Source organism: Nothobranchius furzeri, chromosome 14, assembly GCF_043380555.1.
Source record: "Nothobranchius furzeri strain GRZ-AD chromosome 14, NfurGRZ-RIMD1, whole genome shotgun sequence".
Classification (NCBI taxonomy): Eukaryota; Metazoa; Chordata; class Actinopteri; order Cyprinodontiformes; family Nothobranchiidae; genus Nothobranchius; species Nothobranchius furzeri.
In genome coordinates, this window is record NC_091754.1 from 37233945 (window position 1) to 37258903 (window position 24959).

Here is a 24959-nt window from a genome sequence, read left to right on the forward strand (position 1 = left end):
AGACTGTGCCTTTAAGAAGCTGTACCAACTTGAGTCACTTAAAAATTGGAAACACCTAACTGTGGAAACCTAAGGTGACGCCTACAACGGTTACAGGATTGTGTGACATAACCTTGATGTATTTGATGTATTGAGTTATTTGCGTTAATGATAAGTTTCTGTATATTGTATATTTATTTTAAAAGGGGGTAAAATATGTCGTGTTCTTAACCACTAGGGGTCAGTAGAGGTCTGGTATGAGACCAACAGAAGAGAAGAAGAGAAGTGTTGCTAACATGTGCTTGTGCTCTAGCTCTAAGAACCTGTAATAAATGTAATAAAGTTCAGATGAAAATTGACTACTTTGTGCTCCTTACTATGGTGGTAATATGAAAATGAAATGTCATTTCTTCCACTGCATAATATGATTTTTGTTACACATACGCTTCCATACCTTACGACCTCTACACATGACACCCTGTCTGCTCACCATGAGGGGTGGGTGATTCTTCAGCGTGAGATATAGGAGGTGTGGAGTGAGAGTGTGTGAAGAGGGTCAAATGTGTGTTTCACTGTCAGTGCATGAGAGTTGACAGCCCTGTGGACAGAGGACCGGGTTCGTGGGTACAACCAAAACAAACATGGCATCAATAAAAGAGATCACTAACTGGCTATTTTAATATGCGTTTTCATTTTGTATGATTAGAATGTTCAAAACAGGATTGTTTATGTTGTGTTAACGCTGCTTACTGGTGGAGCTGAGGTGTGCCGTTTTGAGCAGGTGATTAATTGATACTCACACAGACTGAAACTCATAAGCCAAGGATAAAATAAAATATAAATAAAGACAAAAATAGAAATTATGAACTGCAGCTGCTCTGAATGGCTCACACAGTGGCTTGTGTGTCTGAATGTTATTATTTTAATAGTCTAATTTAACTGTAAATTTAAATATTAACTTTATCAATAAAACTGCTTATTTGGAGAAGGGACATTAACAATAGTATGTCATTTTACAACTTTTTGTTTGAATAATAAAAATGAGGGGAAATATTTTACACGTAGCCCCACCAATTTTCCTTTCATCAGCTGCCGCTGACCCCTAACAGTAGCAGTGGAACAGTCGGATAAAGAATAAGTGAAAGGTTGTGGCGCCACCTGGTGGACAAAAAACCAAACACTGTTTTGAATGGAGAAACCACAACAAAAGTAGATTTTTGTTGGAAAAGAGACAGGGAGCAGTAGGAAGCTGGTTACAGGTGTGTGTACAGCGGAGTGTAAAGCATAACAATGTTTCTTTCCTAAGATTGTGAAATGTTTGATTTATTTCCTTTATTACCTTTCATTACCATTGACTCGAGACAAGAACAAGGCAATTCAACAGACTTTATTAGACGAATAGAGCAATAAAGTAATGAAACAACCTAAGCCCAGAAGTTCTGGATGCATTGGGCAAATATCTAATGGCTCCACAGGGAATACCTTTTAATCTAAATGCAAAGAAAAATCTGGTGAATTAGTAAAATATTATTGGCAACTCATTAAGACCCTGAGTTCTTAAGACAGACTAGATGCAGAGCTCAGCCTCCTCCATGGAGATGCCAAGTTACAGGACATGTGAAGAAACAGGATTGCACCACAGGGTAATTTCTTTCTTTTCTGAAGTATCAACTTGATTTTGTCATAATCTATTAATTTGCTGTAGGCATCCACTGATACCAGCAATGTCCACTTCTCTGGTGCAGTAACTGAAGACACTTCTTCCTGAGGATGTTACAGTAACTTATCTTCATTATTGTTGCTGCAGCTTTTTCATTGTTTAATGGAGGCATAAAGTGGCCAAACATATGGGGAAAACAAACAAGGCTTTTAAAACAAGGAGACTGTATTACTTGTTTCTGTACATTATTTACTGTTGTTGTTGTTGCACTGATGCTTGTTTAGAGGGAGCCTGTCAAACCACCCTACATATGTGAATGTAAAGTCTGGCCATGACCCATAGACAAAGCTCAGTTGTGGGGCGGGTTGTCTTTAAACGGTCTCTACATGCTATTGGACAATTATGAACGTGAAGTACTCACTGCTACAGATGTCAGTGAACGGGGCAGTCCTTCATACACAGTTGAAGACGACGTGCATACATCCTTTTTCCAAATAAAGGACTTAAGTACCTCTATCTGCTCTTGACTCAAAGAGAAGCCTAAATAGTTCAAAGTTGATTTCAAAGCCGATCCAAACAAGTCGCTGTCATCTTTGTTGTTTTGTTCCGTTGCAGCTCTGGTGTTAATTCTGTCCATGAATCCTCTAGAGCTCTGATTGGCCCACCAAACCATCAAAGCGCTGTGATTGGCTCACCAAACTGACAAAACTGCTCTGGCCAGCTGATGCTCCTTTTGATTCTGATACAGTCTGTCTAGTCTTCTAGGCCAATTATCTCCAAGATGTGTGCAGCCAAGAGGCAGAATACAGTCCGTACCTCATCATCACAAGCGTCATTAGGTGTCCTTACTCATGGTTGGAGAACATGGCATAACACTGGGTGCAAATGATACTGTACATAAAAACGTAATTTAACTCCTGTTATAATGCCTAATGGGATGCATCCTAACCGTTCAACTGTGTAGTATGCTTGTTAATACAGTGTGGTATTTTTATGGTGTAAAAGGTGGCAGTTTTGACAGTCAAACCCAATCTTCAACCCATCCTTCAGATATGCATGATCATTTAGTCACAATACCAACATGTATTAACAGGAAAACAACAATATTAAATCTACATCTATTTTCATTCAATTTTGCGTGTTTGTTGAGTCGCCACCTTTAGGATGCCTTCAAGTGTCTCGCAGTAGCTGAAAGGATGTTATTTTGTCCCTTAGATTCCATAGAGGCCACGAAAGACCCGAACAGTTTCTATTTGCATTGTGAAAATAAAATCCAACTGCACAGTTGCACTTTTTAAAGCCTTAACAGAAACTATTGCATGTGCCTTGGTTATGGTTAAGACAATGCACACACAGCTATGTGTGGATGCAGCAGTAGTATGGTAAAATGGTCGGGTAAAAACATTCAATTACAGTGCTTTTGATGGCAGAACACATTCTACTAAAATACATTCGTGTAGAAAGGGGATGGAAAAGACTGAAAGAGTGGCCCAGAGGCCACATGAGCACATTTACCAGCAGGATTTAAACATCATCATGGCAAATACACATTTCTTACCTGCTTTCAAACATTATGAATAAGCGTCCTGATTGTTCTACTGTTCTGTAAACAACATCTCCGTTCTGAACAAACCTTCCACATGTGGGTCAGCAGTTCACTATGTTATTTTGCAGAAATCTTCTGGTATTTGTCTTCTTTGTCTTTAGTTCCTTGTATTTAGTGACAGTTCAACTCAGTCAGTGGTTGACTCCAGCAGGTCAGAACTTAAACTCAGCAGTCAGAAGGTTCTGTAGCTGACCGGTGGCTGAGTGAACAAGTCATCTGTATAGGTCAGCAGTTCCTGCACACTCAGTTCTGCAGACGTACTAAATAACTTACATCAGGAAAAATGTTACTCAAATATGATCGACCTGCACAGTATCTTGTCTTTAGTGATGTTGTCCATGAGTAAAGAAACACATTACATACAAATGTACTGTTGAATTTCATGCCCCCCCACCCCCACCCCTTGACTTGGTTTCACCCAGATTCAAACTTAACCAACAAAAGCAACAACAACAGTGGAATTAGTAACACCCTCTTCCCAATAGCTTTTCATTAGATTTACATATGAAAAATAAATTCTACAAATATCTGCTAAAATATGATATTTAGGTAATATTTCAGAGGAAGTAAGGTGGTGGATTTGGCCCACACTTAAACTTTCTAATGAGAATTAACAAGTCAGTTTTTTCAGTCAGAATTCTCCGTTGCTGTTTACAGTAAACTGTGCTACAGCCTGAACAACACTCTGTACTTGAATGTCCACTTCGGTAGATTACAGCCTATACTATTTTGCAAACTAACAGAAAATAATATCAATTCATGCCTAACCAGTGATCACATTATCAAAGATATTTACAAACACTGTGTGTGTGTGTGTGTGTGTGTGTGTGTGTGTGTATGTGTGTGTGTGTGTGTGTGTGTGTGTGTGTGTGTGTGTGTTCTCCATACACGGGTGGATTTTAGCAGTAGTGTTCTGCATAGCAACAGAACCATGGAACAAAAGGACAAATAAAGTAGACCAGTTGCAAATGGCTTTTTCACAGTAGAGTTGGTTTCTTTTGGTTATCTTAGAGAGAACCTATCAAAAATATTTATCAATAAATAAAAACTGCAAATGCATCAATCTGTTTTATTTAAGTAACATCAACTCAAACAGGTCCATGAACATCAACCATTCCACCTCGTCGGTACTTTTTGCGCTCACGCATGAACACATTTTAAAGACAGTTGAGTTATTTGTTTTTAAAATGCCAGAGTTGGGCGTGATTCTGTCCTGTCGTCATCACAGTGTGTTGCCCATGCTGCTGCTCACCAGCCCCTTAATGTTGGTGACAGGACGGACGTCATGGAGCTGCCTCCTTCGGTCAATAAACGTGACCAACCTTGATGTGTCTAGAGGTAACTTGGAATATTGACCTCCTTGGGTACCCCCACGACCCGCCCATGGATGTTGTAGACAAGAAGTAGCACTTGGTCTTTTCCTGGGATCCTGCTGAAGCACTGATGTCACAAAATCCCTTGCTGCCTGGCTCACATTGTGGAAATACTCCTCTGGGAAACAAAAGTCCAGGCGACAGATGTTGACACACGTTTCCTCTGGTGATTCATCCAGAAATGGAGATACCCCACTGAGCATCACGTAGGCTAACACACCCATGCTCCATAGGTCAGTGGCAACAGAGACTGGCGTACCTTGAACAAGTTCAGGGGCAGCAAACTCTGGGTTTCCTAACAGCAGGTGGACATATCGACGGTGAACGGATAGCTGTACCGCATCACCAAAGTCGATGAGTTTAACACACGGTGCCGAAGAACTGAGGTCCACCATGATGTTCTCAGGCTGCAAACACAGAAAAGTATTAGGATTCTGAATCAAACATTTAAACTATTCCTCGTCTTGACACAAAAACCTGGCATTACCTTTAGATCCAAGTGTGCCACTCGGCAGGTATGAAGGTGCTGAAGGGCTTCCAAAGTTTCTCTGATAAAAAAGGCCACCATCTCTTCCATCAATTCATCTTGAGCAACCAGATAGTCAAGCAAACGCCCACCCTCCAGTCTGAAAAACACACAAATGACAAAAAGATGCTGTTTCAATTTCACTGTTGGGTTTAAACAGCAATGGCCTGTTTTTGTGTACATTTGTATGTCTGTGTATGCTGTTTCTCTTGGAAACTCAATTTTCTAATTTTATTTGTTATTTTAATTGTTGAATGTTGCATTAATAGTCTGTTGCTCTTGTGCTTTTACCTTTTTATTAATGTTTTTCTTTCCTATTCTCTAAGTGTATGTGCTGCATTATCAAGTGAAATTCCTCGCTGTCAGATTAATAAAGTACCGGTATACTCTTTTCTATTGATATATCACCTTCTATAGTCCTAACCCCCCAAGATGCTTCACAGCATAACTATTACCATTACTAGGGTCATTCCTACACATGTACTGGGACTGTCCCAGTGTGATTGCTTTCTGGAGGAAAGTCTCTGTCTCTTGCTATTGCTTAAGGATATCTACACGCTTGGACTCTCTTCTCAACAAAGATAAATACTGTGGGCTGGTCTACCTGCAACTATGAAAATGTTGGCACTGAGATGGCAGCCATAAGTTGTCGTGGCAACAATGGGCAAACTCTATTATGACGAAGGAATAAGTCTGGATGCATGAAGTCAACGAAGGAATAAGTCTGGATGCATGAAGTCAACCAAAAGATGATAAATGTCAAAGAATTGCTGCAAAACAATATAATTTGACTTATTTGTTGATCTGGGACTGTCACACCTTCACTTGCATGCGTCTTTGTTTTACAGTGATGTAGTTTTGAAATCTGCAACGTCTAGACAGTAGGTTTGCCATGGTTTGGTATACGAGGGATCCAAGTGTTTGTAATTTCTGTGTTTACGTTCTTTTGCATTGTTGATGAGGGTGGCGGTGGCACAGAAGTTAGCTGCTCGCCCTATAATCGGAAGGTTGCAGGTTCGAGCCCTGCTCAGTTTGTCGCTGTCATTGTCTCCTTGGGCAAGACACTTAACCCCCCTTGTATGCTGGTGGTGGTCGGAGGGACGGGTAGCGCCAGTGCTCGGCAGCCTCGTCAGTGCGCCCCAGGGCAGCTGTGACTACATCGTAGCTCATCCCCGCCAGTGTGTGAATGTGTGTGTGAATGGATGAATGACTGATTCTGTTGTAAAGCGCCTTCGGGGTTACAGGACTCTAGAAGGTGCTATATCAAATACAGGCCAATTACCATTTGATATTCCTGATACTTTGTGTTGCACTCATTTCTCAATATGAAAACTCGTCTGAACTTGTGAACTTAAGTCATTGTGAAATGTCACCAACGCTGGCCCAAGTACTGCTCCAGTTCTAAGTACGCATTTTGGCAAGTTCGCTTCAAGTTCCTAGATGTGTTCTTGCTCCACCCGTTGTATTGGATGCTTCAACACATCCTTTTGTGGGGTTGGGAAAGCAAAGTATCCTGTAATGCATGTCACTTTTTGTGATGACGCAATAGAGTATGGTTCTGTTCTGCTGTCCTCATCATCCCAAACTTGGTGGAACAGACTTTCTGCTGTACTTGCCAAGAACATACTTGTCAAGTACACTAGAACGTACTATCGTCCTTGGGTATTGAGAACATTTTTCCTCTCCTGCTATTGAATTTTTACTTTCTTTAACATAGAAACTACTACTACTAGTTTAATCTGTTGGTCTGTTTATTTTATTGTGTCTGCTCTGTCTTCTCCATCCCCAGTGAGTCGTGGTGGATGGCTGCTTATACTGAGCCAGGATCCTCTGGAGGTTTCCTCCTGTTAAAAGGGAGTTTTCTTCTCCACTGTCGCTAAATGCTTGCTTAGTATGAGGATTGCTGTAAAGACTCCGACACGAGTCAGTGACTTGATGCAACCTGCTGGCTTTCCTTACACGCACGAGCATGCGCGCACGCACGCACGCACACACACACACACACACACACACACACACACACACACACACACACACACACACACACACACACACACACACACACACACACACACACACACATTTATGCCATTATATATATCATATATACCAAGTAGTTTCTATGGCTGCATACATTTCAATTTCTTAGTTGAGATTCTGTTTCTTAACAAAATAAACTTTGTTGTTTTTTCTGAGCGACTCTAATTAATTTGACAAATCAACTAGTAGTAAGACATTCTGTTAAAGAAATGTTTGAGTTCCACCCAAAAAATAAAGAAAAAAACATGAGCTTTAATAAAGCTCAGTTAACTCCATCAGACTCACAGATCCAAGACGAGCATCAGAGAAGTGGGAGACTCGTATGTGTCCAGCAGCGCCACCACCTGGTGGTTCTGCACGTGTTGGAGGATGTCTACCTCGTGTGCCACCTGCTCTTTCTTCTGCATTTTCTTACTCACAAATTTCACAGCAACCTGGAAAAAACACAGCTAGTGTGAAACATTATGGAAGCAAAAAATTAGAGACAATTATTTTCTTACAACAATGAAAAAGATATACTTGTTCACAAAGTAAGTTACAGTAACAGATTTTATGAATTGACTTTCTGGAAAAGCTGAGCTTCCTGAGATTCTTTGAATGTTGTTGTTATTTCTTTTCAACAAACAACATAAAACCCTGGTTGCTCCTAAATATTGGAGGGGTTCTAAAACAACATTTTTCAACAATTGAACCCTGTTCTTCAAGCATGAAAATAGCAGATGAAATACTTGGGCTCACTGAATGTTCTAGGAACCCTGATAAATGGCCAAATATAACCCCATGACAAAGCCTTTGGTTTGCTCAGACCACTTGGCCAGGACATGAATATTAAATGAGCGGATTGATGATTAACCATCTTACTCATATTGCTCTATAATGCTGCCTGATACTAGGAACTCTCTCATATACAGTATCCGGATAACATATGGATCTACATGGCAGTCATTCAAATCTGGATTTTTCCAGTAAATCCTGGAATGTTAAAGGTGTGAATGCTCCAACATTCCGTTGTTTTTTTCCTCCCATCCTACAAGAAATTTTGCAGTAGCTCAGACAACTGTTAGCAATACCTTGGGATTAGGGTTGTCACGGTAACCGGTATAGCGGTAAACCCCGGTAAAAAAGTTGACAATAAAAATAACCGTCCAGTTTTTAAAAAACTATATTATCTCGGTGGGTTTACCGTGGCCGCGGTTTCGGAGCGATGACCCTTACCAGCCACCGTCGCTTCAGCTGAAGTTCCCGCTGCGCGCACACGCACTTTTTAATTTGCAACGGCACCAAAACTTTGAAGCTGAAATAACGGCCGAAGGAGGCGACGGCAGCGCCCAGGACATCCATCAGCCCTCAAAGAAGACTAAATCGGAAGTATGGGCATATTTGGGATTTCTGAAAAATGCTGAGGGACAGTTAATAGAAGACGGCTATCCCGTTTGCAGAACGTGCAGGAAACAAGTGTCTGCAGAAGGCAGCAACACTTCAAATCTCATGGCACATCTGCGTGACGATCACCCACGTCTCCACAGCCAGTGCAAGGTAAGCTAACATTAGCATTTTAGCTGAAATGCATGACGTGAGGACTTTTGGTTGAGGGAGAATGCAACGAGTCACTATATACTGCAGCCGCAGCGCCCTCTGCCAGCATTTAAACCGTGTCCCGGACACCCTGTTGCTGGATGAAGCATCTTATTTGTTGATGATGAAGAGAAATATACAATTAGTTCCTTGTCATGGATTTGTTTACTTATTCAATGCCATTTATACTTGAACATTTGGATTTGATTACATAGTGTAGTAGTTATTTTAGTAATTTGTTTAAAGTGGATATTTATTTTAAATACATATTTTTAAGGTTGACTTGTATAGCGCTCAAGTCAAGTGTGGACTGGAGTTTTAGATTTTCATTTTGATAATGAAGAAAACAAGTATATGAGAAAACAAGTGGTGTTTCTTTGATTTGTTTACATATTGTTTATGTTTTGAATGTTTGGATTTGTATAATTTAAACCTGCACTGACTACTGTAACAAGTTCCAGAAAAATAAGCTATTTGTTCCTTTACTTGTGAAAAGTTTCACTTTTGCTAAGGCTTTGTGTTATTTTAGGTTTAATAAACACTGTTAAACCTTTTCAGAACTATTTCAGTTTGTGTAGAACAGGACTATCAATGCTTTCTGAACATATGCAACACCGTTTAAAAAATACCGCGATAATACCGAAAACCGTGATAATTTTGGTCACAATAACCGTGAGGTTAAATTTTCATACCGTGACAACCCTACTGACCACATATTATTGCTATCCCAAGTAGGGTTGTCACGGTATGAAAATTTAACCTCACGGTTATTGTGACCAAAATTATCACGGTTTTCGGTATTATCGCGGTATTTTTTAAACGGTGTTGCATATGTTCAGAAAGCATTGATAGTCCTGTTCTACACAAACTGAAATAGTTCTGAAAAGGTTTAACAGTGTTTATTAAACCTAAAATAACACAAAGCCTTAGCAAAAGTGAAACTTTTCACAAGTAAAGGAACAAATAGCTTATTTTTCTGGAACTTGTTACAGTAGTCAGTGCAGGTTTAAATTATACAAATCCAAACATTCAAAACATAAACAATATGTAAACAAATCAAAGAAACACCACTTGTTTTCTCATATACTTGTTTTCTTCATTATCAAAATGAAAATCTAAAACTCCAGTCCACACTTGACTTGAGCGCTATACAAGTCAACCTTAAAAATATGTATTTAAAATAAATATCCACTTTAAACAAATTACTAAAATAACTACTACACTATGTAATCAAATCCAAATGTTCAAGTATAAATGGCATTGAATAAGTAAACAAATCCATGACAAGGAACTAATTGTATATTTCTCTTCATCATCAACAAATAAGATGCTTCATCCAGCAACAGGGTGTCCGTGACACGGTTTAAATGCTGGCAGAGGACGCTGCGGCTGCAGTCTATAGTGACTCGTTGCATTCTCCCTCAACCAAAAGTCCTCACGTCATGCATTTCAGCTAAAATGCTAATGTTAGCTTACCTTGCACTGGCTGTGGAGACGTGGGTGATCGTCACGCAGATGTGCCATGAGATTTGAAGTGTTGCTGCCTTCTGCAGACACTTGTTTCCTGCACGTTCTGCAAACGGGATAGCCGTCTTCTATTAACTGTCCCTCAGCATTTTTCAGAAATCCCAAATATGCCCATACTTCCGATTTAGTCTTCTTTGAGGGCTGATGGATGTCCTGGGCGCTGCCGTCGCCTCCTTCGGCCGTTATTTCAGCTTCAAAGTTTTGGTGCCGTTGCAAATTAAAAAGTGCGTGTGCGCGCAGCGGGAACTTCAGCTGAAGCGACGGTGGCTGGTAAGGGTCATCGCTCCGAAACCGCGGCCACGGTAAACCCACCGAGATAATATAGTTTTTTAAAAACTGGACGGTTATTTTTATTGTCAACTTTTTTACCGGGGTTTACCGCTATACCGGTTACCGTGACAACCCTAGTGGTCAGCATCTTGCCATCGTTTATAAAATGCAGATTTTTAATCAAAGAAAAATGTAATCTTCACTTAATAAAATAAAACAACAGCTTATTTATTGAGTAAAAATATTCAATCTAATAAATAAAAATATAAAGTTATCTGCAAATTCCTGTGGTTTAAAAATCAAAGTAGAGAATCAGTAAAAAATTAATAAATAATAAAATAACCAGATGTTCATTCTGTGTCCTACCTCTATCCTTGTGAGCTTGTTGAAACATTTTCTCACCACAGAAAAACGGCCCCTGGTCAAACAGCAGAAAGACAAAGATGAACACCAACATTTTCAGTCTGTCAGATTTATTGGTGTAGTCTCAGAAAACTGGGTGGCTCAATCTGGTGCCACTCAGCTTTCTGTCAGATCTGTGCTGTGGTCTATCGTCCACCTGGTCCAAACAGTTCTTTCCTTCAGGAGTTTAGTGACTTTTTATCCTCCACGGTGAAGCTGTCCAGACTGGTGATTGTTGGTGACTTTAACATCCACGTTGACAATGCCTCAGACCACTTTTCCATGAGCTTCTCCAGCCTCATGGACCTTTTCAGTTTTACCCAGCATGTTTCTGGCCCCACACACACCAGGAGGCACACTCTGGACCTTGTTTTAACTCTGGGTTTAAATGCTGACAGTGTTTGCCCTGAGGACGTTTATGTTTCAGATCACCATTGCATTTTCTTTAACTTGTCAGTTTCTGCATCCCCACCTCCTGCTCGCCGTATGGTTAGCTCTCATTTTCTTAATGAGAGCACAGCTAGCAATTTTTCTGCTGCTTTTGATCCACCCTGTTCTTCTGATAACGACCCAGATTCCTTAACTTCTCAGTTTAACGAGATCAGTTCCTGCAGTGAACCCTACTCCCTGGTTTAATGACAGCCTTCGCAGCCTGAAGCGCCAATGCAGAAAAATTGAGCATTTGTGGAAGAAAACCCATCTCCAAGTCCATCTGCTGCACCTAAAGGATCTTCTGACATCCTTTAACTCTGCAGTCAGAGACGCCAGAGTTGTCTATTTCTCCAACCTGGTGTCCCGGAGCAAAGGGAACCCCAAGGTGCTGTTTAACACCATCAGCAGCATTGTCTCTCCTGCCTCTCCTACAGCCTCCATCCACTCTGTTGCAGACTGTGAGAACTCTCCGTCTTTCTTTGTAGACAAAGTCAATAAGATTAGATCTAGCATCTCTCCTTCAGCCTTATCGCTGCCTCTCCCGACTCCAACCAGGCCCATCATCCTAGATAGCTTTACTCCTGTTTCTTTGCCTGAGTTAACCAAACTAGTCAACTCTATGAAGACCTCTGCATGCCCCCTCGACATCTTACCCTCATCTTTGTTTAAAAGTTCTTTTCTGTCCATCGGTCCCAGCGTGCTCTCTATAATTAATGCTTCTCTGGTTTCTGGTCAGGTCCCTGCTTACTTTAAGAACGCTGGAATCCACCCGCTTCTTAAAAACCCTCTCTCCATAGCAGCTTCAGACCCATCTCTAAACTTCCGTTCATCTCCAAGATCTTGGAAAAGGTTGAGGCTAAACAACTCACAGCTGCTCTTGATGAACATAACATCTATGATAGCTTCCAGTCAGGTTTTCGTAGAGCTCATTCTACTGAAACAGCTCTTCTTAGGGTCTCTAATGACCTTCTGACTCACAGTGATGCAGGGGACTGTTCTGTTCTGGTCCTGCTGGACCTGACTGCAGCCTTTGACACTGTTGACCATCACCTGCTACTGGAGAGGCTGAGAGACTGGGTAGGCCTATCAGGATCTGCTCTGGAGTGGTGCTCCTCTTATCTGTCTAAGCGTTCCTTCTCTGTGGCCGTCTCCATGTGTCAGTCCTCCACCACCTCCCTTACCCATGGTGTCCCACAAGGTTCTGTGCTGGGACCTCTAATCTTCCTCCTCTATCTGCTTCTTATCCAGCACATCCTGAGCTCCTTCAAATGAATCTCCTACCATCTTTATGCAGATGACATCCAACTGTACATCTATTTTAAGTCCCATGAGATGTCTAAGCTGCAGCTGTTACACACCTGCTTAGCCTCTATCAAAACCTGGATGGCTGCAGCTGAATGAAGATAAGACTGAGATCCTCATCTGTGCCCCAGACAAGCTGGTTACGAAAGTCAAAGACTCTCTTGGTCAGCTTGCTTCTCACACCAAACCATCAGTCAGAAATCTTGGTGTGACCTTTGACTCAGCTCTCACCCTGGATTCTCTTGTCAGTTCGCAAAGGACCGGTCCCAGCAGACCCAAAACAGATACAGAAATAATAAAGGAGACAATAAGTTTGGCAGGTTTTACCTTCCTATTTCACAGATTTCTGAGAAAGTTGACTCAAAATGTTCCTTCCATTGGATTCCTGTTCCTTCATGTCCAGAATCTAGACAGACAAAGCAGAGACACATGAGATTGAGCCTGGAACAAGTACAAGATAATAAGTGCAGTAAACATTACATTAGCGCACAAAGTGTAAGATCTAATGTATTGTCTAACGTTGTCAACATGGTCAGACAGTGGCTAACCTTCTTGTGCATTGTGGCAGGTGAATGCCCTCACACCCAGTGTTTTAAGTGTGTGTTACTTACTGCTGCTGGATAATGTGACCATATTAGAGGGCTCAGAAGGTGGACTGACCCCCCAGTGGTTGGATGCTCGAACTCTGAACTGATAGTGACCTCCAGGAATGAGACAATCAATTTGCACACACTCCTCCCTGCTGCTGGCTGCCTGCTGCCAATGCAATGAGTCTGAGGGTGGAGGAATGGGAGGAAAAGGAGGTTCAGACTGTTAACAATGAAAATCAATTTTTAAGTGTTCACACCAACCTTCCAGTCTGTACTCCACAGTGTAATTGCTGATGGCACACTGAGCAGATAAAGCCAGTGGGGGCCAGTGGACCATTACCACAGTGCTGCTTGCCTCCTGAGCCACAGGCCTTCCCGGGGCTGCTGGAACACCTGCATCAATTCCACAGTCAGATATTTGCTACAGGTATGTATTATTCAGCTGTAGAACTGGAGAGGGGGGATTGCTTAATATTGGTGAAAAGCTCCTTTATAATCATTCACCTTGAACTTTGATGGAGGCAGATGAGGAGGCGGCACCATGGTCATTGACAGCAATGCAGGTGTAGATACCTGTATCTTGAGGCATCACATTACATATCTTCAGCAAGACGTCACCAGTGTCCCTGGACAGAAAGTAAAGCAGGATTTAAAGAAAGAATGTGAAGTAAAAATGGATCATCAGCTGCTGTCTGGGTTACCTGATGTCTATGGTGAAGCGACTGTGACTTGTCACCAGGTTTTGGTCAGGTCCCCTGAGACTGAGTGAGGGTTTGGGCCGCCCACAGACTTTACAGCAAAGGACAACAGTCTCTCCAAATGAACACACCACATCTGATAGTGGCACCAAGAACTCAGGAGCCACTGCACATAGAAAACACATGATTGTCTTTCATCCATTCTGCAACAGGTTTACCTAAAACACACACAGGAGACTGCCAGCTTTCACTGATCAATAGTTCCTCAATGAATGTCCCACAGTCAGTGCCTGGAATATTCTCTTGCTGGTATTCACTCATCCTCTGAGCTTCTAGTGTTTCTGATCTGAGCATGACATTTTCTCCTAAGGACATTTGTGTTGTGAGAAGTTTGAAATGATTTGACAACCTTCAGCACAACTTTCTAAATATTTTATGTTTAACATAACCTGCATGCAAACGAGGGAAATCATAATTTGTTCTTGTACATCCAATTATTGTTAATAAAGTTATAGATTTATGGTTCAAAATTCATACTACTATGGAGAAAATTGTTCATATCAGTCATTAAAAACTCATTTTAACTGACATTTTTGCCCATTGCAGCTGTAACTGTGGAAAGTCAGGCCATAGTTTAACTGTTTTCTGCAGTGAAACCCTGAAATGTCACACCAAAAAACTTCTTTTCCTATTTTCCCAAAACACTAAAATAGTTAATTATAGCCAAAAAAACAAAACAAAACAAAAAATTCTTTACGTGTATCGTTCATATATTATTTTAACTAATAAATTATAAGAAACTTTTGTTTTTTATGATATTTTGAATAATTTTCATCGATTCCTTAAGGGATTTTTAATGCATGTAGACTTCCTTTGTCTACATTCACCAACTGGAACAAAATCTGGTCTCAGCTAGAGATGATAATGATGCACCAGAAAGAACACATCTCACCTTCCTGGATGAAGTTTGGGTTGAGAATCTGTAAGAAAATGTTACAGTTTAGTTCATTTAAACACCTTTAATTACTTAAATATGAGATTATACATTAAGCAGTTGTCATACAAGTTTTAAGGTAAATTATTTTTTTTATAATTTACAGTGCAAATCATGTGTATACCAATCCATTTTCTGAACCCGCTTGTCCATGTATGGTCACGGGGGTGGGGTGGGTTGGGGCTGTTGCCTATATCCAACGGTCAATGGGCAAAAAGTTCAGACACACCTTCTCATACAATGTGTTGTCTTTATCATCATGACCATTGACTTTGGGAGTTTCTCACTGAAGGAATCAAAACTATGAATGAACACATGAGGAGTTATGCACTTAACCAAAAAACGTTAAATAACTGAAACATGTTTTATATTCTATTTCCTTTTTTTAAAAGCCACCCTTTGCTCTGATTACTGCTTTGCACACTCTTGATATTCTCTTGATGAGCTTCAAGAGGTAGTCACCTGAAAATATTTTCCACTAGTCTTGAAGGACTACCTCTTGATAGTGACCTGACTAATCAATTTTCAACAACATTTCAAGGATATTTCCAGAGATTAACAGTAAAAACTTCACTTTGTCACTTTAAGAAAGCCTGGAGAGTGAAGACATTGGTGGTTCTCGTAGTCATCGGGGCATTCGGGGCAGTAACCCCCAAACTGAGAGAGTGGCTAAAGCAGATCCCAGGAAAAACATCAGACATCTCAGTCCAGAGAGAGTAGGACAGAATGGGACTTAGGTTAGCAATGTTCATGAGATGGAAGAAAGATGTGCAAACAAGAGAACTGACATGAGAATCCAGGGTGAGAGCTGGGTCAAAGGTCACATCAAGATTCAGGACAGAGGGTTTGGTGTGAGAAGCAAGTTGACCAAGAGAGTCTCTGACTTTGGGAACCAGCTTGTCTGGGGCACAGATGAGGATCTCAGTCTTATCTTCAGAGGTCACCATAGAATTAACTAGTTTGGCTAGCTCAGGCCAAGAAACAGCAAAGCTATCTAGGATGACAGGCTGGGTTAGAGTCAGGAGAGGTTGAGATAAGGTTGAGGGAGAGATGCTAGATCTAACCTTATTGAGTTTGTCCACAAAGAGAGACAGAAAGTTTTTACAGTGGAGGCTGCAGGAGAGGCAGGAGAGACGATACAAGCAACAAGCTAGCTCAAAACATTTTTTCATGCCTTTGAACAATGTTCTAACATAGCATACTTATAAGCTATATATATAAAAAAAAAGAAAAAAATCAATGAAATTATTTTGTTGCATTTGTCTAAAAACCTCAGCCAGTAACAGCTCGGTCTGAAAACAGTTACTGGACCATCCAGGTGTCCATCCCACAGAAACACAGCACTTCCGCATTTAACTGGGTCCTCCTTTCAATACACGCTTGCATATTTTGCAACAGCAAACCACTGGTGTGAGAGGTTCTCTGCTCAATAACACCAGAGAAGGAGAAACAGCTGGCTGCTACCACTTCAACTTTAGGACAAATGACAGAGTCCCAAAAACAAAAACACCATTTGAAGTCACGGACAACAAAAGAGGTTTGGACCTAGAAAACTGCGACTGGTGTTTAGTCTCTCTTGTTTGCTGTGGCAATGCATGTTCCCATGTCAGAGGCACCTGGCATTGGGATGGTAGCCGATGGAAGGGGTTAGAGTTCTGTGACTGTGTTTGTATTGAAAGCTAGCTTGTTTTGCAGATTAGCTACAGGAGCTTGCTGGGGAGATTTGTAGCCAAGTGTGAAGCAGCTGAGATGAATACCAACACCTCTAACTCTGTGGGCATGGTCCAGAAAAGGGTGGATTGTCAACTTCAGGTTGGTTCAGAGGCTCAATCTCAAATGGCGGAATTTAGTATCACGGGGTCTTATTCGCATGTGAGGGAAGGAGGCAGCAGAATATGAACAGGCCAATCAGGGCACCATCTGCAGTGATGAGGACGCTGAACCAGAGGGTTGTGGTGAAGAGGGCAGTCTTCCTCCCAATCCTCACCTCTGGTCAGGAGCTTTGGATGATGACTGAAAGAACAAGACCACAACCAAAAACAGCCAAAATGGTTATCCTCAGTTTGCCGGGCTCAGCCTTAAAGATTGGTTGAAGATCTGGGACATTTGGGAGAGACTCAGAGTGAGGCCGCTGCTCCTTTATGTAGAGAAAAGAAATGGTTGAAATGGTTCCGGCATTGCTGAGGATGCTCCCTCACCTTCACACACAGGGAATGTTTTACAGGGGTGTTCTGCCATCAGGAGACGCCCGAGTCACCCCAGGACATTGTGGAGGTTTTATACATCTACGCTGGCCAGGGAATGCCAGGGGATCCTGCCGGTGGAGCTGGTGAAAATTGCTGGAAAAAGGGGAGGTTTGGGCCTCCCTGCTAGAGCTGCTAGCCCAACAATCCAGACTCGGGTAAGCAGGTGAAAATGGATAGGCCGATGTTTAATACATATTTCTTTAATGCCTCTGCAAACTGGGTCAACTTGTGTATCTAAAGGAGCTCTTACCTCCATACCCGTCTTTGGGTCGAGGTCATCACAGTCTGACTCATCTGAAGTATGAAGCTCCTATTGAAGAACAGAAGAAAAACAGCGTAGAAGAAAAGCAATGAAAACAAGGAGATGAAAATGAGAAATTTGCTTTTATGTGAACTGGGATGTTTCCCAAATGAAAACCCAAACTTTGGAGAAATAACTTTTTTCTCATCTTTTAGTGGATTTAGCTTTGTAGCATTTGTAACTTTTGAGCTCAAAGTCCATTGATTCTGTTTTATTTGAAGTCACGATTTAAAGGACAAAGCCAGTTCTGTGAATGTATTACTTACAGAAGTTATAAATAACTACTCAAAAGTCCAACAAGTAGCAGAACAAACAACTTATTGACATGATATAGTTAACAGCCTTCAGATTTAGCATTTTTATCTTTGCTTTTTGACATTGACAAGGACATCTCTTTCATTACAAGTTGGTGTAAAATACACAAAACCTTTATTTAAATACTCATTTTCCCCATATTCCATGTAGTCTATAGGGAGCTTAAGTCACACCCATATATCAGTGCAAACATGGGTCCCCGGAAAAACGAAAAAAAAAGAATGCAAGTCAATGGAGCTAGAAACGCTATTCTACCCGTTATGTGCCACGGATTTCACATATGACGTCCGTAAATTTTAAAGACGCATTTTGATACCAAGAACGCGCTTATTTTCCATTGGGAGAAAACATTATTTTAGGTTTTGCGTGAAAATGAGTCCAGGACTACAAATGCGCTTCACCAAAGTGACGTCACCGAACCAGACACGGAGAAAAACAGAAGAATAATGGCTGTAAGCTCTTCAAACTTCAACTCCTTCTTTCAAGAGGAAAGAACCACCATGAATCTGGCCATGTGGTAAGTAACTGCTATGCTAGCGGAGTGGAGATTCTGTGGTGATGTTACAAATGCGACATGCCGATATCTGATTTGTAGTCATGCTAATTATGAACTTTTACAAGCTGATAAATCTCAAAGTATGTGACTGGCGTGGTAGAAAATAGCTCTTTTAGCTCCATTGACTTGCATTCTTTATTTTCGTTCTTCCGGCGACCCATGAGCCGACTGGAAAGGGAGGAGACTTAGACTCCCTATATGGTTGTCTATAGTCCCAAATATAACACGATTAAAAAAATTGTTTCCATTATTTTTCAATCCAATCACAACAGAAAAAAGTAAACCTTTTCTAACCATAAATGATTAAAGTACTATCAACTGTATCTTTTGTCTCTGATGTAGAAAAACGGTTTATATATAAAAAAAATCTTTGCTATTAAAGTGACAGTGTGTATTTTTCCTGGCGATAGGGGACAGTAGATACCTAAACCATTACAAGCAAGCAGTATTTTTGTGTTGGAGTAAGACCTTACCAATGGATGCCTATTAGGGTCAATTGCACCATTTTGCACCATCAGCAGAAGAGATATTACTCAAACTGAAAACAAAAGCCAGCAACAGTAAATAAAAAAATTAACAATTTTTTATTAACCTTCGGCTGCATACATTTGAACAGCTAAGGTTAGGGACATGAGGGAAAAAAGCACAATATTGTTCAACTGACCAACTGCAACAAGTTGAGTCTCTAAAGTTTCAATTTCACACACTGTGAAAATCTTCATTCAATGTTTTGTGATCTTGCTTCAAAGGCACTATGAGGTTGGACGTATTAATCTTCCCCGGTTCTGTTCCACCACGGGAAACTTGTGCGTGACAAGTGTTGCACTGAGCCAACTTGTCTTTTTTGGACTTTAATGAAAAATACAGCCACATGGCCGACATTGTTCCTTGCTACTTTGCTAGCACACACTGTTCTGATCACGTGGACTTCGCATGCTGGATCTGGGCGCTGATGGATAGAATTGCTGGAATGGAATTTAAAGCGGAACGTCCTGCTAAAATCTGAGATTTTTGATGCAGTCTGATTTAATCCGATACAGTGTTTTTGGGTTGATTTCCAATATCAATATCGGAACGGGACATCCCTAGTTATTGCTCCTTCCAGACTGTTGCTCCCCGACTTCGGAACGATCTTACTTTATCCTTACGTAGTATTGACTGTCTGGTCAACTTCAAAAAGCAGCTGAAGATCTTGTTATTTTATAGCCGTTATTTTTTATTTTTTTTTTTTACAATTTTATGACTTTGTTCTTCAGATTTTAATTCATTTCATGATATTTGCAGTTTTTTTAAAGCATTTTGATTTCATGACTTTCTTCACCTCTCTGTGAAGCACTTTCTGATTCTCTCTCTGTGATGAATGCAATAGAAATAAAATTTACTTACTAAAGATTCAGCAGGGTGTTATATAACTGTGGCGGGTGAATAGTTCACACTTTCAGTTGTCCTGGCATCAATATATGCACCGAATTGGGAAGATGACTCCTTTTTCCCAGGTACCTGAGCTCTCATGACATTCATTACCTTATACTAGAGAAACTAACTGTATGCTCTCCTCACTGGACTGGAAGAATGACTCTTAATAAATAAGCTCAGTCAGTTTAAAATTTCTTGGATTCTTGTGGGGCGGTTGGTGTGTGTCGTTCTCAGAATTCTACTTTGAGGGTATACTTGTTTTCTTTTTCCTCTGCTCATAAAACGTTCTCCCAAATTGATCATTTTATTTGCAGATGCTAGAATTTTACATTTGGTGAAGGAATGTGACTATGGTGCCATTGCTGTCCCAGATCATAGTCCTCTCTATTCTGAGATTGCAACCTATGTACTTCCCACAGAAAAACAAATATCCTGCATTCTGGTGTGTTCACACAGGTTATTAAACACCTATTTTACCTACAGTAGGAAAACCTTAACTCAAAAACTATTTCTCATTTGTTTAAAGCCCAAATCACACTTTGCAATTTTTGTCCGTCTTTGCGAACTCCCTCATCCTGAGCAGAATCGTGACAAAAAAACGGTCAACGTCAGGGTGATTAGCATATATGTGCACCATGCTGTGTGACTGCCTCTGCAGCACCTTTTTGAGCCGTCTCACGACCAAATCAGCCTCAAAAAGTCTTCAAGCATTGCTGGAGAACCTACACTACGACTCCTGTCTACAATCGACCAATGAAAACACACCTTTGGGACGCCGCAGCAGCAAGGCTCCGCCTCTCTGAGCTTTGGTTTCAATTTATGTTTAAAATGCGGATTATAAACTACACACTAGTTTTTATTTCTGTCACTAGCCCAAGTTAAAAAGGAGCTATTCTCAAAATAATTAAACTAGCATTTTTAGACCATCAGATAAATTGTGAAAACCGTGATTCTGTGATCTATGAGAGCTGAGAGGAAATGAGCTCATGAACATAAAAAATAAAACACAAAACCATGAGATCCCTTTTCTGTTGGTGGAAATTTCATGGATTCAAATGAAAAGGACGGTTCAGTAGCGTTTTGTTGCAGAGGGAAAGGGGAAGCTTTGTGTAACAGCGGATGTGAGCTGTCACACGGAGCATAGCTGCGGAGCCGGAGACCGAATTCATGGCAAAACTAAACATAGGGCTTGTGATCACACGTGATTACGCAAAGCATTCTGGGGTGTGCGCGGACATGTTGGAAGCTTGACGAGTGTAAACAAGCCATGAAACAAACGGTGCTGTCGCAGAGAAGAAGCAGATTTGGGTGAAAGACAGTTTTAAACATTATAAAATCCCAAAAAGGATGCGGAATATACAGGGATATGTTAAAAAATAGACTTTGGGTACTGGTATGTGGACAAAATCAGCATTATAAATGGTTTTGATCCATTTGAATGACCCAAGACCGGAGTACCAATTATATGTTGTTGTCGCCGCAGTTCTGCATAACGGACATTTTCGGCTTGTTGGTTTTTCTACTAAAACAATCAAAACTGTCATCCCACAGAAGAAGTGTAGCAGGGAAAGTGGTGTTGTGTGTCAGTGCGGCCGCTTTAGCTTACTGGTACATGTGTGTGTAGCTTGTGTGTGTGTGTGTTGCATGTGCATGTCGCGGTTGAATGAAAGAAACGATGTATAAAAGACGTACACCATCTGTAACTTACCTGAATGAAAATACTCCAGGTGGTGACGTTTGATCGCCTTACAGCTGCGATCCAAGTGAGCCGACAAGACTTTATTAAGCTAGATATTTGGTCTCCGTGGTTTTGTCTCCAAGCAGGAAAATGGTGAAAAGTTAGTTTTCCACCTTTATGCTCCTGGCAATCACGTGTGTCACACCACAACACAGCAATGATTTACTAGAGTTGTGTAATGTAACCCATCAACTGAATAATAGACTAATTTAAGCCACAAGAACAAGCTTGAGTGTGCCGTTTACAGTAGTAATAAGCAACAAGTAGGATTCACACGCCTCCAACAGGGCGGATGCATCGGTGATGACGTCTCAATCACAAGCCCTATTGCAGCAATCTGTGACACTGAACTACAGAGAAGTAACAAACTTTGCTGTAGTTTAGTGGGTTCTTGTGTATAAAGGAGGAGAAGGATGAATGACCAGCTGACAGCTCAGCTGTTTAGCTGGAAGACGGGAAAAAGAGACCCGCAGCCGGAGTCTGACGCCAAAACGAGGGTTTTAAAAATGAAACTTCCTCTTTGAGATCTCCCTTTAGGCCTCTTCCCGGATGGGCCCGGGAAACCTCACCGAGGGCGTCCAGGAGGCAACCTAATCAGATTGACCGAGCTTCTCACCCTATCTCTAACGGAGAGCCCAGCCACTCTACGGATGAAACACATTTCGGCCGCTTGTATCCGCAATCTCGTTCTTTCGGTCACTACCCAAAGCTTGTGACCATAGGTGAGGGTAGGAACGTAGATCGACCGGTAAAGCTCTCTTCACCACGGCAGACCGGTACAACGCCCGCATCACTGCAGATGCAGCACCAATCGATAGGTGGTATCGATCTCGCACTCCAGCTTTCCCTCCTTCAATTATTGCATGGCACTCCAAACAGAATTTAGTGTTTTGTTTTGAATAACTATTCCCTTTGATGAGTGTGGATCTGGCTCACCAAAAATTCTCGCGAGGTCCTGGCCGGACACCTCGAGGCGGTGCTACCTACAATCATTCCACCTGACCAGACAGGGTTTGTGAAAGACAGACAATCCTTTTTCATTGTTAGATGTCTGTTGAATTAGAATTTGAACCCAAATTTATATCCTGGATAAATTTGCTATATTCATCCCTGCTGGCAGCAATCTGTAGTAACATTACCATTTCAGATTATTTTCACTTGAAGTGTGGAACTAGGCAGGGATGCCCATTGTCACCTCTTCTGTTTGCAGTTGTTATTGTGGCATTGGAGATGTTCCCCCAACCCCCGTTCGACTGTCAGGCGGGAGGGGTAGGAACGGCACTGGTGTGCATGCATTGTTCTGTTATATTGTAGGTTTGTGTGAAGACCCGCCAGCACCTGAATCCCCCACCTCATGCTTCAAGGTCATTTTGTTGAGTGGCACTCGGAACATTAGAGTAACCCTGTCCTAAATGAAATTAGCTTTATAGTCGTGATTTGGCGCTTTATAAATAAACAGAACTTTTTCCATGTGTAAAAAGCTTGACTAGAGGAGGCAGGGTGTTCTCGATCCTGGCCCCTAAGCTGTGAAATGACCTTCCACCTGAGGTCAGACAGGCACCTTTACTGCCAGTTTTTAAGAGTTGGATGAAGACTCGCTTTTATACTCTGGCATTACCCCAGCACACGGTTTAGCTATATTTTTAGATAATGAAGCTATCTGTGATCCTGTTTTATTCAGTTGTTTTATCTATTCATTTTGCTTTTATCTTTTGCTGTTGTGATCCTCTTTAGTAGATGGTGAGACAGTGAACACATGCATCACTGAATCGCCGCCTCTACCAACTTCTCCTGATCAGCTTGGATGTGGGACTAATTAACATCTGGAGAAGTGTGTGAAGCAGGATGGGATGGGTGGACAAAGGTGTCCAGTTTATAAAAGGGTTTGAGAAAGAATGAAAAGAAAGATGTAGGAGACAGTAATGACAACAACCATGTTTTCTAGAGACAGTGTCCATGAGAAAGATGTTGAGGTGACTGATGAGGATGGATAGGATCAGGAATTAGTCCATCAGAGGACAACTCTCCTGTTAATGTTTATAGATAAAGTCAGAGAGGACAGACTGAGATGCTTTGGACATGTCCAGATGAGAGCTGATGATGAAGGATGCTGAGGGTGGAGACACCAGACAAGAGGCTGAGCGGAAAGCCAAAGAGGAGATTCATGGATGTGGTGAAAGAGGATATGAAGTTAGTTGGCGTGAGGGTATAGGATGCAGAAGACAGGACTAAATGGAGACAGATGATTGGCAGTGGAGAAACCTAAAGGGACAAGCCCAGAGAGGAAGAAGAATACCATAACTCTTTAAAAAAGTAGAAAACAGTTTTGAGCTCGACATGCTGCCAGCTGAATGCCAGTAACTGGTTGGTTTAGGATGGTCTCCTAACAGAAAACACATAAACTTTAGTGTTAGTGTGTTCTGAGGAGCCCTGTCCTCTCAGGTGTGTTCAAAGTCACACCTGGAGTCTGGGTTAGTACAATGAGTGGCAGGATTGTTTTTGTGTCCTTCCTGGTTTACAAACCTTGGACCAAGTTCCATGAGACTGATGGATATCCTGGGGAGAAAACACCCTTGGCCACACTGTGACTATAAGCAAGGCCTTCCAGCGGTTTACTGTCAAGATTTTCACAACTCATCCTGGGATGGTGAGAGGCAGACTGTTTATGGCCAACGGACAGCTGAGGCTGGTGTGATCATCTTTCACAGTCAGACGGATTTGAACTGGTGTCTTTCCAGTCAAGTCCAAGTCAAAGACAGTCAAGTCCAAGTCGAGTCCAAGTTCTTAACTTTGAATTTTCAAGTCATAATCAAGTCATCTGTCCAATCCAACTTCTATTTAATGACAATGATAATACATAAATTCCAGAAATAAAGCTTCTTAAAGCTTCTTTTATTTGCTCAAACAAGCAGAAACTGCAGAGCTGCTGCATTTAGCAGAACAAGATCACACCCAGAACGAAGAATGATTCATGATTTTTGTCCATGTCGTGCCACTTTTGTGCTAAAATATCAAATATGCTCAAGTCATCATCAAGTCAACAGATGCAAGTCGATCCAAGTCGCAAGTCATTGGTGTTCAAGTCCGAGTCAAGTCGTAAGTCTTTATAGATTTTATCAAATCAAGTCAGAAGTCATTTTAATAATGACTGACGTCTGACTTGAGTCCAAGTCATGTGACTCGAGTCCACATCTCTGACACTATGTTCAGAGGCAAGTAAAGGTTACCTCTGTGGCTGTCAGTAAACAACAGGGAGGAGAACACCATGCTGACTGCTCCACTGATGCTGTGACTTGAGAGCTACACACATACTGAACTGTCTGTATACAGGTGGATGTTCAGGCCTTCCAACAACATACCGTACATCAGCTGGTTTTATTAGAGGATTAAAATGTTTGGATGAAACATTTTCT

General features: G+C 41.4%; 1 protein-coding gene across 6 annotated transcripts in view; it reads right to left on the minus strand.

Annotated features, from left to right (window-relative positions):
• Nucleotides 1–1351: 1351 nt before the first annotated feature.
• The window catches only part of kalrna (kalirin RhoGEF kinase a), a 210746-nt gene continuing 187138 nt past the window's right edge, over nt 1352–24959 (minus strand). For all 6 annotated transcript variants that reach the window (XM_054746558.2, XM_015965718.3, XM_015965717.3 and 3 more), the window contains 11 exons: nt 17471–17530; nt 14933–14960; nt 13984–14146; nt 13787–13908; nt 13544–13675; nt 13304–13465; nt 13020–13098; nt 10923–10974; nt 7470–7618; nt 5106–5244; nt 1352–5025 (listed from right to left, as the gene is read on the minus strand). In XM_054746558.2, coding sequence (XP_054602533.1) covers nt 4468–5025; nt 5106–5244; nt 7470–7618; nt 10923–10974; nt 13020–13098; nt 13304–13465; nt 13544–13675; nt 13787–13908; nt 13984–14146; nt 14933–14960; nt 17471–17530 — 1644 coding nt within the window. In that variant the 3' untranslated portion in view covers nt 1352–4467. The remainder of the gene's footprint in view (nt 5026–5105; nt 5245–7469; nt 7619–10922; nt 10975–13019; nt 13099–13303; nt 13466–13543; nt 13676–13786; nt 13909–13983; nt 14147–14932; nt 14961–17470; nt 17531–24959) is intronic.